Source organism: Poecilia reticulata, linkage group LG17 (assembly GCF_000633615.1).
Source record: "Poecilia reticulata strain Guanapo linkage group LG17, Guppy_female_1.0+MT, whole genome shotgun sequence".
Lineage (NCBI taxonomy): Eukaryota > Metazoa > Chordata > Actinopteri > Cyprinodontiformes > Poeciliidae > Poecilia > Poecilia reticulata.
The window spans coordinates 832,694-850,994 of record NC_024347.1 but is presented as its reverse complement, the minus strand read 5'-3'; the positions used below and the strand labels follow the sequence as shown (position 1 = coordinate 850,994).

Sequence of the window (18,301 nt, the reverse complement as noted above, 5' to 3'; positions counted from 1 at the left end):
TTAGAAGTAGACCCCTTGCCCATATGTGTCTCATGTTATTGACAAGCCTGTTTAATGATTTATTTATGGGATCTAAGTAATAAATATACATTCTGGAACCAGTACACCCASTATATGTAAATGGAAAAAAAATATGGATCAAAATCAAAAGACAGAAATTTAATTAGTTTATTTAAGATGTGAATTTCGAGGGTATTTTCTGATTAATTGTCTTCTTCTCTGTTTTATCAGTTTAAATGAACAGCTATGTCTTGTTAGGCTTCATTAACTATTTATTAACTATTATCGACTCTTTCCCCATGTTACTTGGTTTCCACGATGCTGATGGTTCAGTACTGTCCTCAAACACATCGAGGTTTGTGATTTTTGAATCACGAAACAGTAAAAAGTAAAATTTRAGTTCTGTTGCAACACCTAGCAAGTGTTTTAGTAGCCTACAAAAACATCCTAAATGCATTTCACTGATTTAAACACTAGATGGCGCTCCAGGTTTTCCAGAAGTCCTTAAACGTTGGCAAAACACGCACCAAACYTTACCGAACATAACTAAACTAGATGCTCAATGTGTAATGTTGGATTTGCTGCACGCACTGTCTGCATCGTGTTTTTAGTTTTTGCAGTTAAAATATATTGTATTTGAGTTTATTTTATTAAATGCATGTCATTCGCATTTCGTAATTTGTTGCGTTTGACAGTACAGGAGGGATAAGCAGCGTCCAGCCAGCTGCACGGATTGAGCAACGTAGTGCAGCGAGTTGAGCCGCCCGCCCGCCTGCCTGCCTGCTGGAGAGAATCCATCACAGAAACAAACCGCCCCCTCCCACTCGAACGCCCCCGCTTCAGATGGAACTCAAAATACATAAAGCCTCCATGTTGCACAGGGAATGTCGGGCCACCAGATGTGAAACGCTGCTTAAAAAGTGCATGTCTCCCTTTTAAGACGCCGAGCCACTTGTGAGTAATTCATGTTTGTTTTTTTTGGACGGGCAGAAGGAGCTTCGGAGTGTTTTTAGCGCTGTTCCAGACACGGACGGCCTCGCATTGGATATTCGGAGCTAACTGGCTAACCCCAAAGCTGCTTCCCCACTTTACTTAGTTTGTAGTTTAAGGTCGGTTTTTAGTTTTCCTGTTTCTTCTTCTTCTTCTTTTTTTTTTTTTTTAGACAGAGACATTGCCGAAGCTGCTTATAAGCACTAGCTCAAAACGATTTTTTTTTTCGGACAGCCATAGATGACAGCCTCCAAACAGCACCGTGCTAGCTGGCTGGCTCCCACCGCTGCCACAACGCTTCGCCTCAGACGGTTTCCTGGCTTTGTGGCCAAGCTGCTCGCCCTCGGCGTCAACTGCTAGCTTAGTGGAGCTAGCAGACGAAGCAAGCGCGTTACCACGAATAACATTGTTGCAAAACGAACCAAGGATAAACACCCGCCTCAATGGACCACATGTCCATAATAACCCAAGTTTCCAAYCCGAAGGAGGAGGAAATAATCTCTTTTAACCAAGAAAAAGGTAAGGAGAACTCATCTAAGGGTAGTAATGCTAGGAGGCTAACTACTTTTATTTGCGCTTGCTGGTTGTTCTGGAGTCACCGACCTCTGACAGTCCTATCAAAACGGCTGCACTGTAATTCTTGTAATGTTTGCAACAGGTTAAGTTAGCCACCCTTGGGGAAGTTAGCTTAGCGTTACTTTTAGTGCTTGCTTGGGGTAATATGAGCGCTCAGGTGTGCTTTTTGTACTTTTAAAGTTTGTCAAAATTCGAATAGCGGTCCGCGTTAAACAGAATACTGCGCTTTTGCGGTGTAATACAACAAAAGCTATGTAGCAGTGATTGATTAATAAGCATCTTATCTAAGTGCATCAGGCTACTTTTTAAAATTGGACCACATTATCTGAGAGCGGATCTGTAATGTAAATGAGGGAAGGTGATTCTTGGAAGTTACTACAGTAGAGTCAGCTGACGCTGCGTCCTGGTGATGATAAGTCTGGAGTTTGTTTTTAGCATGGTGCCTGAAATTAGAGATGCACCAATCAATCAGCGAGAGGTCGGAATTGGCCGATTTTTATCCGTCTGTGATTTGAACATCAAATACAGAAAATTCTTGTTTGTTTTATTTTCTTATTTGTTTTATTTGCTGAATAGATTGAAACTTAGAAGCAGTTTTAGTTTGCATGGATGTCACCCAACAGCACCTGCTTTGTAGCACCTTTGTGAATTGAATTTGATAAAGGAGACGGCATGGTGAATTGTTTATAAATTTATTTATTTTTCCTTGGATTACAAACTGTGCAGTCCTTAGGAAAACRGTCAACTAAGTTTGGGTGGCCTTTCCGATCAATAAATGAAATGCTAAAGATCAAGAATGATGGAGAAAAAGAAGACATTAGGACGTTTTGCAAAACTCAATAAAATGTCTATTTTGCAACCATTGGAGGATCTCGATTAATAGCTCAATTAATTGTGCAATTAGGAAGGTAATTGCCCTCCCATTTACCGTGTTTTCCGCACTATAAGGCGCACCGGATTATAAGGCACACCTTCAATGAATGGCCTATTTTAAAACTTTTTTCATACATAAGGAGCACCGCATTATAAGGCGCAGAGAATAGACACTACAGTTAGGGTTGCCACGCGTCCCGTATTGAACCTATATGGGACGTGATTCTACAAATGTGAATGTGTAATAATAAAGAAGTGGTACCCGAGTACTTTCTATAGTAGGCTGCCCCAGTCATTGTTTCACTCACGGTGTTGGTGTTGCAATATTGTGCCCAACTGCTTTCTGGGTAACACAGACCAACCGACACGCTGCCGCCGCAGTCTCCGTCTTTCTTCCCTCGCCCCCGGCTTTAAATGTATAGGGGCTGGTCCCTTGGTAGTCCTAGTCGAAGCACCCCGGATGAATATCTAAAGCTACTTTGTTGACATAAAGAATGTCAACAAAACAGTCCAGCTCGGGTCGGCGAGGAGAGCCTTCCGCGACTGGGCCGGGGCGTGGCCGGACGATGGTGACCCTTCTCCGTTTGCGTACAGCATGTTCGTGGAGAACGTGGACCTAAATGACCTGCAGACAACCTGATTATCAGGTYGGTAGGTAGATGGGTCAGTCAAACTTTATTAACAAACCAGCGTTCTGACAACTATCCCAGAATGTACCGCTTGCTGCTKCTTCTACGGGCGAAAATGAAGTCGGCGGCTGCTTACCGTAGTTGCTAGACTTGTTGTGACTCAATATTGGTCCATATAAAAGGCGCACCAGATTGTAAGGCAYACTGTCGGCTTYTGAGGAAATYGAAGGTTTTTAGGTGCGCCTTATAGTGTGGAAAATACGGTRCCCTTTAAATGGRAGGGCAATTGCTTCATTTAAAGACACAAACCCTCAGTTTTTGCAAATGCTTGACATACAAGCGTTTGAACATAATACTTTTCTGARGATGGAGAAAATAGAAATCTAAAYATTTATTAAATGTTTATACTAGAGGAAAATGGTGACCGGCCTACAAAAACTGACTTAAAATGAGAAGACTTGAGACTGGATAAATATAGACATGTTGTATGAACTCTGAAGTTGAATTTCATTGGCTTTTTGTCCATAAAGCATGACTCTTAATTATATCCTGACATGCAACAATCTTCAAATTTACTCTTGTTCCCTAAGAAGTCTTATTACCAKTAATTTTGTCAGAACTATCCCATCATCCAGTGAACTGTACAGCCATCTAACTTGGCCCTTTCATACTTTATGCAAAGCAAATGTATTATTTTTAGTCCGTGCCACCCAACAATGATCCTCAGTGATGCTCTTGATATACGTACTTTGCTCCGACCAGGTTGGTGAGGAGCGGGTCAGCCGCTCGTGTTACTATGTTGCTTATCAGATCGTTAGTAATGCGAGAACTGAAGTTATTTGAAGCACAACAGCGTATTTTCCTCACAGGGTGCAGATACATGGTGYGGTAACTGAGATGGAGTCTCTGTGACCGAGACTTGTGTGGGCATCATCAGAGATGATGATGGGAGGTATGTGGGACTTTAAGGAGATTAACATWGCAAGTGGGATTTAGCTTAGCCTTAGACAATACCACTGTATCTCACTTTATAATGCAGTGATAAATAGCCTTGCAACTTGAGGTTACTGCTCAGCTTAATGCAGTTATTTTACTAATATATGAAGTAGCGATTTCAAAGACAATATTATGAGATTTTGGCATTTTCCAAGGAAATTCTATTAAACTTTAAAACTTATTCAACAATAAACATAAAAATATTTTTGAAAGTTTTTGTTTTCCTCTCAAGGTGCTAAGCAGTTAAATGCATAACTTACAAAAGTTGTTTTGCTCTCTGACAATTTGAAATAATGTTTTCTAACTTCTTACTGTTGGAGCAAACCAAAGAGAAAAAATCTTGGTAAAAATATTATTTTAGGAATAACTAGTAAATCTGATCGCTGTTTATTTTCTTAACACATAGTTTTGTACTGCCTATATGTTTATCAAATTTTCTTTAGTTTTTCTATAATCTGTTACTGAMGGTCTGCTGTAAAGAAATGTGGTCTAAAGTTTGACCAGCTAAAGATCATCAAGGTATTTTGGTTTGATCAGGTGTCATTGTCTATATATATATATAACTGTCAGATGGGGGGGAAAAACACAACGAATCATAAAAGGGTGCAAGTTAAATCTTATAAAATTGATCAAATTAGATGTGAGATTTACATATTTAAATAATTTGTTAAAAATATGATACAACTTTTAAGGGAAATGAGCTATAAGGCGCTGGTTAAGTATTTAGTTACAAAGTGACATTGCGTGGATCTGAAACAGGAGTTCAATGGGACAAACTGCAGGAGCCATGGCAGTACACACAGACAGACGCTTTAAATTCACACTGGTGGTTCATTGCAATGCTGTTTGAAAATGGCACTCAACTAAGAGTCTGTAAAGCTGGAGAGAGTTGAGTCGTGACACAACGTAAAGCGATTCCTGCCTATTCATTTAGTCAGCGAGTCTTTCAGTCTTCTCTCCCTGGAAATAGGATAATAAATTAACAGGTTTTGTTTTGTTTGCACTTTATGTTCTGCAAAAGCCAGTGTTTGGAGGGCTATAATAATTTTGATACAACAATAAATATTTCACAGTTGTTTTTAAAGGACTGTCACCATATACAGGAGATTTGTTTATCCAATGTGGTGCTTGGTTGCTGCTTTTATGAATGTAAATGGTGGTCTTCCATTGTTGCAACTGGCACAAAAACTAACCAGTTTTCTTAATAACCTTACATGTGTGACCTGTGTACACCTAACCTACTGAATAATGGTAAAATCACGGAGAAATTGGTTGGTTTTCTATTTTTGTTTTGTTTTCCTTTGCCTTGCAGGAATGTTGACCTAAATTTCACGTGAGTAATAGGAATMGGAGATTTATCTTTATTGTGAAAAGGAAAAATTGTAAAAGGTATTTCAGGGTTTCCCTCAGTGTATTATAAGCCAGGCAGGCCACCAGGCTAAGCATTGCTTCTTTTTTTTTTTTTTTAAAGTTTTTTAAAAATGTTAGCATTTTTAAGACTTTATAGTTGGTGTTCAGATATTAATCTTCCAATCTTTCAACAACACATAATTATCAATTGATATATTCAAATTTCCTGTCAACTTTAAACATTTTTTAACTCAAAAACACAACGGGCGGCTGGATGAATGATTGCCTTAGCGCCCAACCACCAGCCTGAGCAAGTTTTCTTGGAGAAACCTTGAATATTTAGATTCATCATGAAAATAGTAAATTCCAATGAATAACATTTTGAAAAGCCCCCAAACTATCTGAATTATTATTTTACCATTTTCTCCACTTTTGTTTCAAGGAGAGAATCAATAAATGTGAAAATCTGATAAAATACAGTCACAGGGCGTAATTTGGTAATAAGTCACATTTATCGACTGTCCTGAAGAAGCCTGTTTTTAAATTTTTTTTAGCAGCATTTGTGTTTTTGTGTATTTTTTGACAGCAGTGAGATGAAAAGCCTGAAMGTTGCCTGAAAAAAGATTGTAAAGAAGTTGTAAAAACCTTTTTACTGTCACTGTTTATTGCAATAAATACTGCAAAATATGGTGATTAAAATTTTACATTCATATCGCCCAACTTTAGWGAGTAGGGGTCTGATGGCTCCTAACAATAAGAACAAAGTCACTGTGCTTTTTGTTATTTTGTTTGTTTGTTTGTTTAGCGTTGTTTAGGACGTATCTTCCTATTAAAAAATGATGATGCATACACTTGCATTGTGATCCAGTCATCCTGTCTGGTTCTGATGGGCTGTGGGTGAATGAATTCTATACTGGTGATTCACTGGAAGGTGACAGCTGCCTCACTGGTCTGGYTTTACTTTGCAGAGTCGGAGAGCTGAGACAAAGTCCAGTTGGATAAATACAAACCTTGTTGCTGGTGATTGTATTTCTAGTTTAAAAGAAAACYCAGGCCGTTTGATTACCTTGTCTTTCCAAAAGTTTATTCTACTTTAGATTTTACCCTTCACTGTTCCAGACTATAAAACCAATTTAAATATCATAAACGGTAAACTTGACTTCATTTTACATTAGATTCTGGAAGTTATCAGTAATATTTCCTTCACCCTTTTTGGAAATGTGTAGCATCACTGTAAGCTTAATAAGCAAAATACATCCTGGTACTGATGTTTGTCAGAAAATGAATATTTTCAGCCAAACTATAATTCTTCATATCAGTAGAGTTGAAAGTTAGCAAAGTGCTCTCAGTCTGTAATTCCTAACAAACTCTTAAATTTGGGACTATTTTGTTCATCTGTGTGAAGTYATGTTGGTTGAACCTGCCAGTTGCATCAGGTCATTAGATAGCAGAGCAGCGATCTGACAAGCTTTGTGTCAGACTTCCTGTTGTGCAACAGCATCGACGACGCTCCGCTCCTGAACCTCACAGGTCTTGTGGTTTAGAAATGATCTGGGCTGATGAGGCGGATTAACGCAGTTTACATCTGACTACCTTCCTAGCTTCTACTGCCCCTAGGATGTTTACTTTTCAAAAAGATCACAGTGATATGACATATTTATACTAAAGCCAACGATCACCAATAAGGGCTTCATATCACCTCTTTTTGGAAAAAGTAAAGGTTTGTTTAGATCAGTTTAGAAGAGGCGTCTATCAAAGTGGCTCTTTGGACCTTCCACTGTGGCTGTCAATAACTTTGACTGGTTTTAGCCAATCTGGTTAAATACAGATAATAAATGCAGGATTTTAACTGTTTTTCAATTGTTTTTCTTTCAATATTGCACAGAATTTCCACAAAGGATGACAAAAAAAAGTACCAGTAGTACGTATGTTTTTATATGTTTTATTATTAGGTTGGAATCGGAGCTTTAAAAACATTTTTTCCTTTATGTTTCTTTGTTTTAAATCCTAAAAATAGAACTTAAACACTGTATCTTTAATGATGACAATTTTTAATTTTTTCTCTTCACAAAGTCATGTCATCTATGACTAAGTGAGTTTTGGCATTCCTAAGAGCAAAATGTCTCCAGATTGGAAAAATTATTTATTCTTCTTTGTGTTGCTATTTTTAAACATTGTAATGTTTAAAAAATTAGATTTTTTTTTGAAAATCATCATCTGAAAGTCACTTCAGAAAATAAAATGTTAGGTTTGAAGTGAGACAATAAAAGGAAAGGGGGGGGGAAACCAGAAATCTGTAGGAGAGCAACAGTTTTTTGCAGCACTTTGTATCCTTGTTGAGTCCATCTTTCTGTTTTAGCGAAGGAACGTAAGCCACTGATCAGATGGCCTAAATACCCAGCATGTCTTTGCTCAAAAGACTGTAATTAACGTCGGTCAAAGCTGTAGGAAACGACACAGCAGTCGGCATTACAAGTAACTCCGACATGCTGCCGTAATCTGCAGGAGTATTTTATTCCCCCAAACACAGCTGTGAAAAATCACCTCAGGGGACATTATGGTTACCAGAATGAAACCTTTCTTCTTTTGGGACTGATGCGCTTCCTGTATTCGTTTAAGGTTATAAATCCAAAGCGTCGCAATATTAAGATGCCAAAAGATTTGACGTAAAGATTTTCGCTGTGCGCTGGCGTCTGGCTGCATTCTGCTGGGGGGAGGCGGGGGGTTAATGGCTGGAGAGGAATGCAGCCATGTATAGGCTCTGTGGGGTCTGGGAACCTCCCTCTTCCTCTCTGCRTGTTCAGGCTGCTTCCGTCACTCACCTGCCAGCTCAAACAGGAGGGGAAACTATCGTGAATTTAAAAAAAAAAAGAAAAAAAGAAGGATCTTGTCCAATCGGGCGATGGACGCCACTTCAAGGGGGGGTTGGGTTAGGAGGATTGTGCAGCTTCTGAGTCGTCCCTATTAATAAAGACTCTGCGTCTGATTTAGTCCATGCTTCGTAGTTCAGGAATGAGAGGCGATTTGCAATTGGAGTAGAGCGCGCTCTGAACTGTCACAGCGTTTGAGTGATGAGGTCATCCAGCCAGCAGAGTTATTTTCTGATCAGTTGTTCTTCCAGAGGTCGTCTCCAAATTCAACCCGAATGCACTGTGGTCGCACCGTTCAATCTATTGTTTAGTTTGTTCAATGGCCTCAGCGCTGTTGAACAAACCAGTTATCYCATCAGTCTGTGCTTTTGACAGGAATTATTAAATCTAAATACTTTTTAGTAGAGATGCCCCAGTTTGAGGGCCACTTTTTTWAAATGTTTTTTTTAATTTTTTTACTTAATCGTCTATGGTTTGTGATCTACAGGTCAAATATTGAAAAATCTGTTTTCTCCTCTTTTTTTGGATTTTGTTTATTAACAAAACCCAAAAATATATACCCAAATATAAATGCATYAACCAGCCCGCATGTAGTTTGATACATTTTGTTTTGAGTTTAATGAAAAGCAGATAAAGATTAGGTTGACAGGGCTGCAGGTAAGGATTGTTTTAGTAATCGATTTTTCTGACGATTAATCGGATAAAAACGTTTTGGGCACATTTTGCTGATTTTTCATTTGACCGCTTCATCCATTTTTCATAAAATATTAGTAATGCACTAAAATATTCTTTCCAGYTAATCAATTAAATATTAAATCAGACAACCATTATTTCAATAATCCATTCGTCACGATTAATTTGATTAATCATTTTATCYTTGTTTAGGGATATGTTTGGTGAATAAATGGTGAAAACTGTGCAAGTCCTTTTCAGTTTGAAGTCACTCTCTGTATCAAGGCGCGTGCAGGACCTTTGACCTTTCAGTCGTAACGGGCCAGTCGGCTTTCGGATACTTTAAACTGAAAATCGGTATTGTTTAGGAAAAGCCTGACGGGCGGATCTGTAATTTCCCGCCTGCTGCCTGTCTGTGGTCGACATATCTGTTAGCGTTTCTACATGTTCACCCTCCTCTCCTGCGCCTGATCTTTTTCGACAGCATCCCAGTCGAACAGCGGCCTGAAGAAGCAGAGGAACCGAAGCATATTCTCCACACTCTTTTGTTGCTTTCGCAACTACAATGCGGAGCCACCAGCCACCAACAGCACTCTGCCTCCACCTGTTGAGGAGAACGGATCGCCTCCCAAGGTAGGACAGACCCAGGCTGCGTCGGACAGATCTTACTCTGCAGGACTACTTCATCTTTTGTGAATAGCGTCTTTGTTAGTGTTTGATTCTGTGACCTTTATCTGTTGTGTTTGTGTGTGTTCTTCTAATCCTTACCGTGGATTTTGTTTGTGTGTTGTTTTCTCTTGTGTTGTAGTGTGACCAGGTCGAGGTCATCCCTGTCCCTAGTGTATGTATCATGCATATTTTATTTTCCTTCCTTGCATGCAGGCCGGTGGGCTGGTGCAGCCTCTCTGTGTGGGCTCCTCACAGAGCTTTAAATCCGCTTCGTTTGCTTCACTTTATTTTCAGCTGATTATATCACAGGATGTGTGTGATGGATGCACCTATTACACAAAACCGTTGAGCACTTGCAAAAGCGTTCATGTCCCTTTTTTAAATTAGGGCTGCAACTAATGATAATTGATTGTTTTGACAATTAATCAATTAGGCGATTAATTGAATAAGCAAATCAGCACTTTCTGCTTATTTCGCTTTTCTTTTTTTTTTATTTAGCCACCTGATCCTTTTTATACAATATAAGTACAATAAAATGCAAATAATAAATAAGAAAACAAACATGTTGTTGCTTAAAATGCTAAAACATAGCATTTCTTTAGTGATCGTTTGATTACTTGTAACAGAGGATGCATCTGCAGCTAAATCAGCGTGTGATCAGCTCAGCCTTTTCTGCCTGACTTGACATCAATACAGTGTAATGTTGACAATTTTTATTTGTAAACAGATCGATTATTGGATAGCAAAAAGTGGTTATTACGATTTTTTTTTTCCTTTACAGAATTTGAGCTGAAGCTAAAACTACTTGAGCCTTCACTGGAATATAATCGCAGATCATTTTTTATATTTAATGCTAAATATATTTTGTAGTATTGGTTTAATTGCTGTTGCTCTTCCACCAGTTGGCCTTCTTATGACTGTATGCTCCTTTTAATGATTACTCGATTGCTAAATTCGCCTACCATTATTTCAATAACGATAAATCACATTTAGTTGATTAATCGTTTCAGCCCTACTTTAAATGTTCAAACTTTTTAAAAACAAATTTTATTTATTACCTCAGATTTATTGCAATAGTTGAACACAAAGTAGTGCATAATTGTGAAGTGGAAAAAAAATTATAAACAGTCATGAAAATTTAATGCAAATGCATGCTGCRTCATTGAGACTGTGGTCAGAAAGGTTGTAAAGCATGTTTTATTTTTGTTTCACGTCACAAKTCTGCACTAGTTTGTTGGCCTGTCTTATAAAATCCTGTTAAATTTTATGAATTGTAGCAGTATTGAAATTAGTTCTTTTTGCAAGACACTTGACCTGCATGAATGATGCGTAGTCCACTAATAAGTTAACACACCTGTTGAGAAACGTCCATTTTTATGAGGTGCCTTGTCATGCTACTAATAAATTAAGTGAAAAAAATTAATCAAACACTTCATTCATTGGCTTGTGAGCTCACTTGGGGTAAAACTAATTGATCCCTTTAGTCAAAGCTCTGATCTGCTTAGCTGTKTCCGGCTAAATCAGATYATTCATCAGCGAGGCTCTGCTACTCTCGTACRACACAGAGGCACATTTCCTWTGTAGGTTGGGTTTACTAGTATCTCCTGAYAAACGTATAGCCCCCCACAACCTCTTATAATGGGGGAAAAACACAAAAGTGTCACATAAACAACTAATGTAAATTGGACTCTGAGTCTGTAATAAAATCTGTCGTCTCTTCATTGATATTTTAGTTCKGCTCTTCCAGACAAATGTAATCCAGCCTAGCTTAGCTGTCGCTAATGATTTGTAAAGTGGGAGACGATTTCCTGCTACTAGAGTTGAAGCACGGCCAATACTATAAGATGTGATGCAACGTGTGTGTGGCTGTTGGATCTGCTACTCTTAGTGCACAGCAACACCTTTTCCAACACATCGGAGCTCAGTTTATGCTTTCCAAACCCGCCAACGGAGACGAACTAAATTAAAGATGATCTTTCTTTCAAATTTACATCAGTTTGCTAAAATATATGCTGGCAGTGATCTGCATATAAAAGTACACGGTTTAATAAATTAGAATGTTATTCACACACAGCTCATTTCAGTAAYTAACCAAAGGGTGAAACACATTATTTAAGATTAATCACACACATCGTTTTCAATACTTTTTCTGTTAATCGTGGTGAATTTCCTCTAACAGTTGATGAAATCACAATATTTAAGATTGGAATATTACATTTAGTCAATAAAAAACATTTTAAATACAGAAAATTATGCTTAAAGTCATTTTCGTTATTTTCAAAAGRGTATTTTAATCTGACCAACAAKCCTCATTGGAACCTTTGCTCTATTTAATAATATAATAGTGTGATAATCCTCAGTAAATGTATGCAGCGACAGTGGAGAGGAAAAACTCCCCTTTAAGAGGAAGAAAGTAGTTTCCCTGTTAAAGGAACAAAGTTTTAAGCCTGATCTTAAAAGTCGACGGTGTGTCTGCATCATGGGCTAAAACTGGGAGCCTGATAATTAAAAGACCTGGCTGTCATTTTACTTTTAGAAACTCTGGAAAACCTGCAGTCTGAGARCAAAGATCTACGCCAAGAACATCTGGAACAATCGGATCTCTGATCCCTTTAAACAAACCTGAAAGTCTGCCCTTCAGTCAGACGTTTGATTGCATCTCATCAAATACTTTGGATGTGCTGGAGTGTTTGAGAGTAGCAGGAAAATTCCCACTAACGAGGGATTGACGCGTTTGTCGTTTTAAAGCTTTGACCTAGTTTCATGCATAATTCTGGAATTGGCTTAMCTCGGTTTCCTAACACAATATGTTTAGGAGCTTCTCCTGCAGGACGCCAAACTTAATGCCAAGTTTCTCTCTGGAGATCTGACATCATYTGCTTCTTCCTCTCTGCAGCCGCCAGCCAAATACCTCCTACCAGAGATGAAAATATCTGACTATGGTAGAAAGTGTGTGGTGATAGACTTGGATGAAACACTCGTGCACAGCTCATTTAAGGTAAGAAGGGACTAAAGTTGTTGTTGCTCTGTTCATTTGTCACCAGTAAATGTCTGTTCTTTCTCCTTTAGCAGTATTTGTTTTAAGTACAGATGCACCGATAAATTGCCACAATTTCTTTTAATTTTGGGAGATTGGTGATCACCAATTTTACCTTCCTCCAGAAAGGTCTGATAATCGGCTACTAGCTGCGTTTTCATATAATTGTTCAATTTCGAAACTAAATTTGCTTAATGGAAGCAATAATTTCTGATAATTTTACATTTTTCAAAAAGAAAAAACTAAAATAACATTTTGGTGCTGGGATGAGGTGGTACTTTGTGGCCATATTAATATTGGATTGTTTTGCAAAACCTCAATGGAAAAACTTTATTTGCATGAAGTGAAATATAGTCACCCTACTGTTGCCAACTTGGAGACTTAGTTGCTATATGTAGCAACTTAATCAGGCAACAAAAAAAAAAAAAAGAAAAGAGAAATTGGTATCAGACAAAATCGGAATCGGCAGGTCAAAATCAGTGATCTTCCTTTGTGCCATTAATCAAAGTTCTTCCAAAAATGAACTGCAAATTAAAGTTTCGTTTATTCCAGGGTGTCTGCATCCTTAAAAAAATCCTAAATTCATCATAAAATATACATTGACCTTAAATATGTTAATCACATGTTTTAAATCTTGTCATGGCAGGACTATTTAATCTTGTGTGTTCTGTGTAGTTTATTTTTTCGCAGAACTCGTCTGTCAACCAAATGTTTGGGATCTCATTCCCACATCTTCATTTTGTTCTGTGACATGAGACAGAACAAAATGTAGCTGGTTTTTCCTTTTTTTATGCTGTAATGTGGGAATATAAATGTATGGCCAGTTCACTGGACAACAGTCGTCTTTGCCACCGACTCACCTCTGTTGCTAATCAATGGGATGTTATGTGGATTTTGTGCAAAAAAAAAGCTGGTCAAAATATTTCATTTTCTTTTCTTAAATTTCTGTCATGATACAGGTCTTAAATCTCATTCATAAAAGTTTTTAAAACGTCTTAACACCTGCAGAAACCATGCAGTCTGTTTGGTTTGAGTAAACGTGTAGAGAAGCCGTGTCAGGCTCTGCACCTTTAGTTCTGTTTGTTATAATTGTGGCGTTTTCTGTGAGTAACTCTGCTCCCATTTACATTGTTTTACCAGCAGGCTTTCCTCCYGCTGTCTAGTTAGTCCTAAAATAACTGCTTCATTGTCTGGGCTGCTGAATTACCACGCAGGTTATAGAGAGAAGAGCAACTCATCAGTCAAACCATCTGCTAGGACGTTTTGTCCAAAACTGCTGCAAGCAGGACCTCTGCTGTTCGGTTGCGGTACTGTGATCCTCATGCGTTCTGTTTGTGTCCGCAGCCCATCAGTAACGCTGATTTTATTGTACCGGTGGAGATCGATGGTACCGTTCATCAGGTATTGTACACACCCAAAAACATTTCTGTGAGGCAGACGAGTGACTCTTAGAAGAGCTGGGGGATTGGTGGGGAGTTTCTGTTTGTTTCCTGTGTGAAGACCCTGCAGAGACTGACTGGTATCCAGTTCAAGTAATCCAGGATAGGCTGTGTGTATCCTGGTTGGCCTATTCATGATTACTTGCACTGGGTGTCGGCCAATGGGCGGAGAGCGAGGTGACGTGGGAAGTACTTGTGCTAACGTCGATGCCTGTAGCTGAACTACGTGAAAATACCACATGGTGGAAATGAAGGAGTTGGTTTTTAATGGGACGTCTTTGGTTCTGGTTCAGGTGTACGTGCTGAAAAGGCCCCATGTGGACGAGTTCCTCCAGAAGATGGGAGAGTTGTTCGAATGTGTGCTCTTCACAGCCAGTCTCGCTAAGGTTTGGGGGATTAATTTTATTTTTTTATTTCTCTGTTTTGTCTACTAACTAGTGACACTTCATTTTGTTGTTGTGCTCTTTTGGTCTTCTCATATTGTTTGATTTGTTGTCGTCCTTTTTATTTTTTTATTTTTTTTCCTTTATGTATCTTTTCCAATAATAAATCGGTAAGTTTTCTTAAGAGATAATCAAGTAACATGCCTGTAATTATTAGGGATGCACCGATCCACTTTTTCACTGCGAATAACAATATCTGAGCTGCATTGACTTAAAACATTGATTTAGAAAAAAAAAAGACACATAAATGTGCTAAATAACAAATTTCATTGATAACTGCACAAAAACTACAGGCTTGGTGAAACATGTAAAAACAACTTTAATTTGTTCAGTGTAATTAGGAGTAGAACAGCCAATGTAGAGTAAATATGAAAGAAAATGAAAACCTGCAACAAACCTTCTTCTAAATGGTTCAGAAAGTGAAATTGGTTATTCTAAAATTAATGTCAAATAAAGCATAGAATTAAACTAAATAGATCAGTCCTTACAGATTGTAGACATACCCAATACAGATATTAATATCGGATCAGTGCATCTGTAGTAATTATTGCTTTAAGAGCCGTTTTACATGCTGAGTAAAAGGCTAGGAACCACAGCGCTTTTTGTGAACTAGAGTAGTTTGCTGACGTCTTCCTTGCTTAATAATTAATTGAGGATACCATGCTTTTTTTTTTTGTAACAATAGTTTTGCATTTAGTTGTTCTGCTTAGAATTGTGGCTTGAAACATATCTGTGCCCCACATTAAAACACAAAGAAAACGTGTGTATTGATATTCGCCATCGTGTGTGTGTGTGTTTGGACAGTATGCAGACCCTGTGGCCGACCTGCTGGACCAGTGGGGCGTTTTTCGAGCGCGGCTCTTCAGAGAGTCCTGCGTGTTTCACAGAGGGAACTACGTCAAAGACCTCAGTCGGCTGGGGCGGGAGCTCAACAACGTTATTATTGTCGACAATTCACCCGCGTCCTATATTTTCCATCCAGAAAATGCTGTAAGTTCTTGTTTGTGATCTGTTTCTACTTGGGTTACATCAGAAAACACCAAACAGTCCAAGGGATTCCCTCAGTGTATTATGAGCCTGACGGGCCACCAGGCTTTACTTGTGCCCCCACCAAGCTTAGAATTGTTTGTTTTAGTTTATTGTTATTATTAAACATTTTTTAACTCAAAAACAAAATGGTCCTGCCCTAGCGCCCCACGCACCGGGCTTAGCAAGTTTTCTGGGGGGAAACCTTGCAGTCCCTTTGGAAATCATTTCTGCATTTTGTTACATTGCAATAACAAAATTCAATGTTTTTCATAGGTATTTTGATAGTAACTGTAGTCCACCTCTGTGTAATCTAAATCCAACTATTCTGTGAAGTTCTGAGAATTACTAGAATGAGTCCTTTGAATCAAGCCGAGTGTTGATGTCGCTCCTTGTCCGCCCAGGTCCCAGTTCAGTCCTGGTTTGACGACATGAATGACACAGAACTCCTGGATCTGCTGCCTTTTTTCGAGGGACTCAGCAAAGAAGACGAGGTTTACGGGGTCCTGCAAAACTTCCGGAGCAGGTAGCAGGACACGCCACCCTCCGCTTCCTCCTCTCTGTCGGTCRCTCTCTGTCCCTTTCTCCGGCCCGTCGTCTCCGGCCCCTGGACAACGACTCTACGGCAACGCGTCACTGTGGAAACCCTCTCTCTCCCTCTCCCTTTCTGTCTCTCCTCCTGATGACTGGCTGCCTTCCGAGTGCCATCAGAAAAACAAACTTAAAACCCTTTATTACCCCAGGACCACTGTGTCTCACAGAAAGCGGACAGAGCGGAGGACAAAATACTAAGAGGAACGAACTCTGGTCTTTATTTTCAAATCGCAGACTTTTACTATTCAGTAAAGTGCTAATTTTTAAAACCAAAAGCAAAAGACAAAAAAAAGAGAAAAAAAATCAACTTTCCATCTTTAGACTCTTTTTGTGGTACCACACAAAAGCCTGGAAACTATTTTGTCCTCATATTGTTGCTATGCAGGCAGTTTCTGGTAGTAGAAAGGACTGTGACTCTTTTCTTACTGAATGAAGTGCCTTGTATGAATGTCGTTTATATGGGGAGTCGTTTTCTACATGGCAGAATATGCTTTAAAGTGGACACAAAAGCATCTTTATCTAAGGTTGTACTTTGCTGTTTTTTTTTTTTTCGATCATCAGCTGGGTATTTCTCGTAGTATTTTTTTTCTGTATGCTTGTGCCATTATATAGATGTGACTTTTTCTTTCAACTTTTATTATTTGTAGAGCTAGCTCTTTTTGTTTTAGGAGAACACTTGCAGAACATCAACCCTCCACCTGCAAGCTGTTTTTCTTTTTTCTTTTTTTTTTTTCATCATTTGATCTGAAAGCTCAGATAAACTGTGCCATTCGTTCATTTCTCTCTCACATTATTTCCCATATTGCATTTTATTATTTGCCAAAATGAGGAAATGCGTTTCAACACGCTTCATATCTTTGCCAGAATTTGAGTAGACCATTACTAAATATAGCATTATAGTTAATTTTTTGTGTGTTGAGATGATCTGTCATGTTTATCCGATGGCTAACTCTTTTATGTGCATTTTTGTTTTTTGTCTGAAAGAGTCTGGGGGTTATTGCAGCAAAATGGTCCAAGTGCCATGTTCTTTTTTTATTTTTTATTTTTTTTATTTTTTTGTCGGACTCAAGGAGCTTTAGGAAAAGTTTGTTTAAAAATCACACTTTCATCCTGATTTACGAGCGATCGTGGCCTGKCCTTATCCAGCCCTGGTGTAAAAACCAGCAAAGACCATATTTGATGTTTATCTTCCCAGACTTTTTCTTTTTAAAGAGAAAAAAAAAAACACTTCTTCACCTCAGTGCCTATGTTTGAGAGGAGCCCAGCAAAACCGAATGCTGCAACATTAGCTACGATGGCAATAACCTTTTTTTTTTTTCTTCTTGTTTTCTTGTTCTTTCCTGTCCCAATATGTTAGTCGTTTCTAAGAGCACTTGACAAATCTCGGCAGTGGAGGTATGACTGCGACACGATTTGATGAAAGACAACCTTTTTATTTTTTTTTAAATCGGATTTTAAAGTGCTGGAACAGTTTTGAATGTTGCAGCACGGGTGATTCCAGTGAACAGGTCGACTACATCGCCATGTATACCAGTTTTCATCGAGGCAGACTGTGAAAAGGATGCCACACTGAGGGGAGGGGATCTTCAGTCCTGGTCCAGGTTGAAATGAAACACTACCAGGGGAATGAAACTGAAAAAAAAAATGAAAGGGAAAAAAAAAAAAGGGGGGGACTGTGAAGAACCTAAAATCTTTTGGCATTGACGCCTTACTGCCTACGGAGACACAAAAGCAATTCTTCCTCCTCGATTCCAATGTTACATTTTACAAGGTTGCTGTTGCGTCTGGTGTTTTTATTACCGAGTCTTGAAGCCGAGCTGCACATGTAGATCACGTGCGACTCAGCCGAAGCCGTTTGGGCTCTGATGATGCTGGGATTCATTAATGGGTATTTTATGAGATGGCTACACTACTTCATAAGTTCCTGTTTTGTTTTTTCCCCCAATTTTCAAGGTCGCTGCTCTTTCAGGAAAAGGGAAAACTTGATCATCTGATCTCTGTGTTTTGTCGGTAGTGAGTGTTCAGGTCATTATGGTTTCAGTGCAATGCATTTTTTTTTTTTTTAAAGTATATGAAGCATTGCTTCTACTCCTCCGCCTCTCACTGATTTATTTATCTGAAAATATTTCATTGTAAT

The 18,301-nt window shown here is 38.7% G+C and overlaps 1 protein-coding gene across 4 annotated transcripts; it reads left to right on the top strand.

Annotated features, from left to right (window-relative positions):
* Positions 1 to 633: 633 nt before the first annotated feature.
* On the top strand, positions 634 to 17,842 carry LOC103478861 (CTD small phosphatase-like protein). Of its 4 annotated transcripts, none has more exons than XM_008432946.2 (9): positions 634 to 954; positions 1,225 to 1,509; positions 9,441 to 9,589; positions 9,765 to 9,797; positions 12,522 to 12,623; positions 14,007 to 14,063; positions 14,395 to 14,487; positions 15,349 to 15,534; positions 15,975 to 17,842. In XM_008432946.2, the coding sequence occupies exons 2-9, from the start codon at positions 1,434 to 1,436 to the stop codon at positions 16,098 to 16,100; spliced, it is 822 nt and encodes a 273-aa protein (XP_008431168.1). In that variant the 5' UTR covers positions 634 to 954; positions 1,225 to 1,433; the 3' UTR covers positions 16,101 to 17,842. The 4 variants fall into 4 exon arrangements, with proteins under 4 accessions (XP_008431168.1, XP_008431167.1, XP_008431166.1 ...); XM_008432945.2 differs by having other exon boundaries at positions 634 to 1,109; XM_008432944.2 differs by having other exon boundaries at positions 634 to 1,509.
* The last annotated feature ends 459 nt before the right edge of the window (positions 17,843 to 18,301 follow it).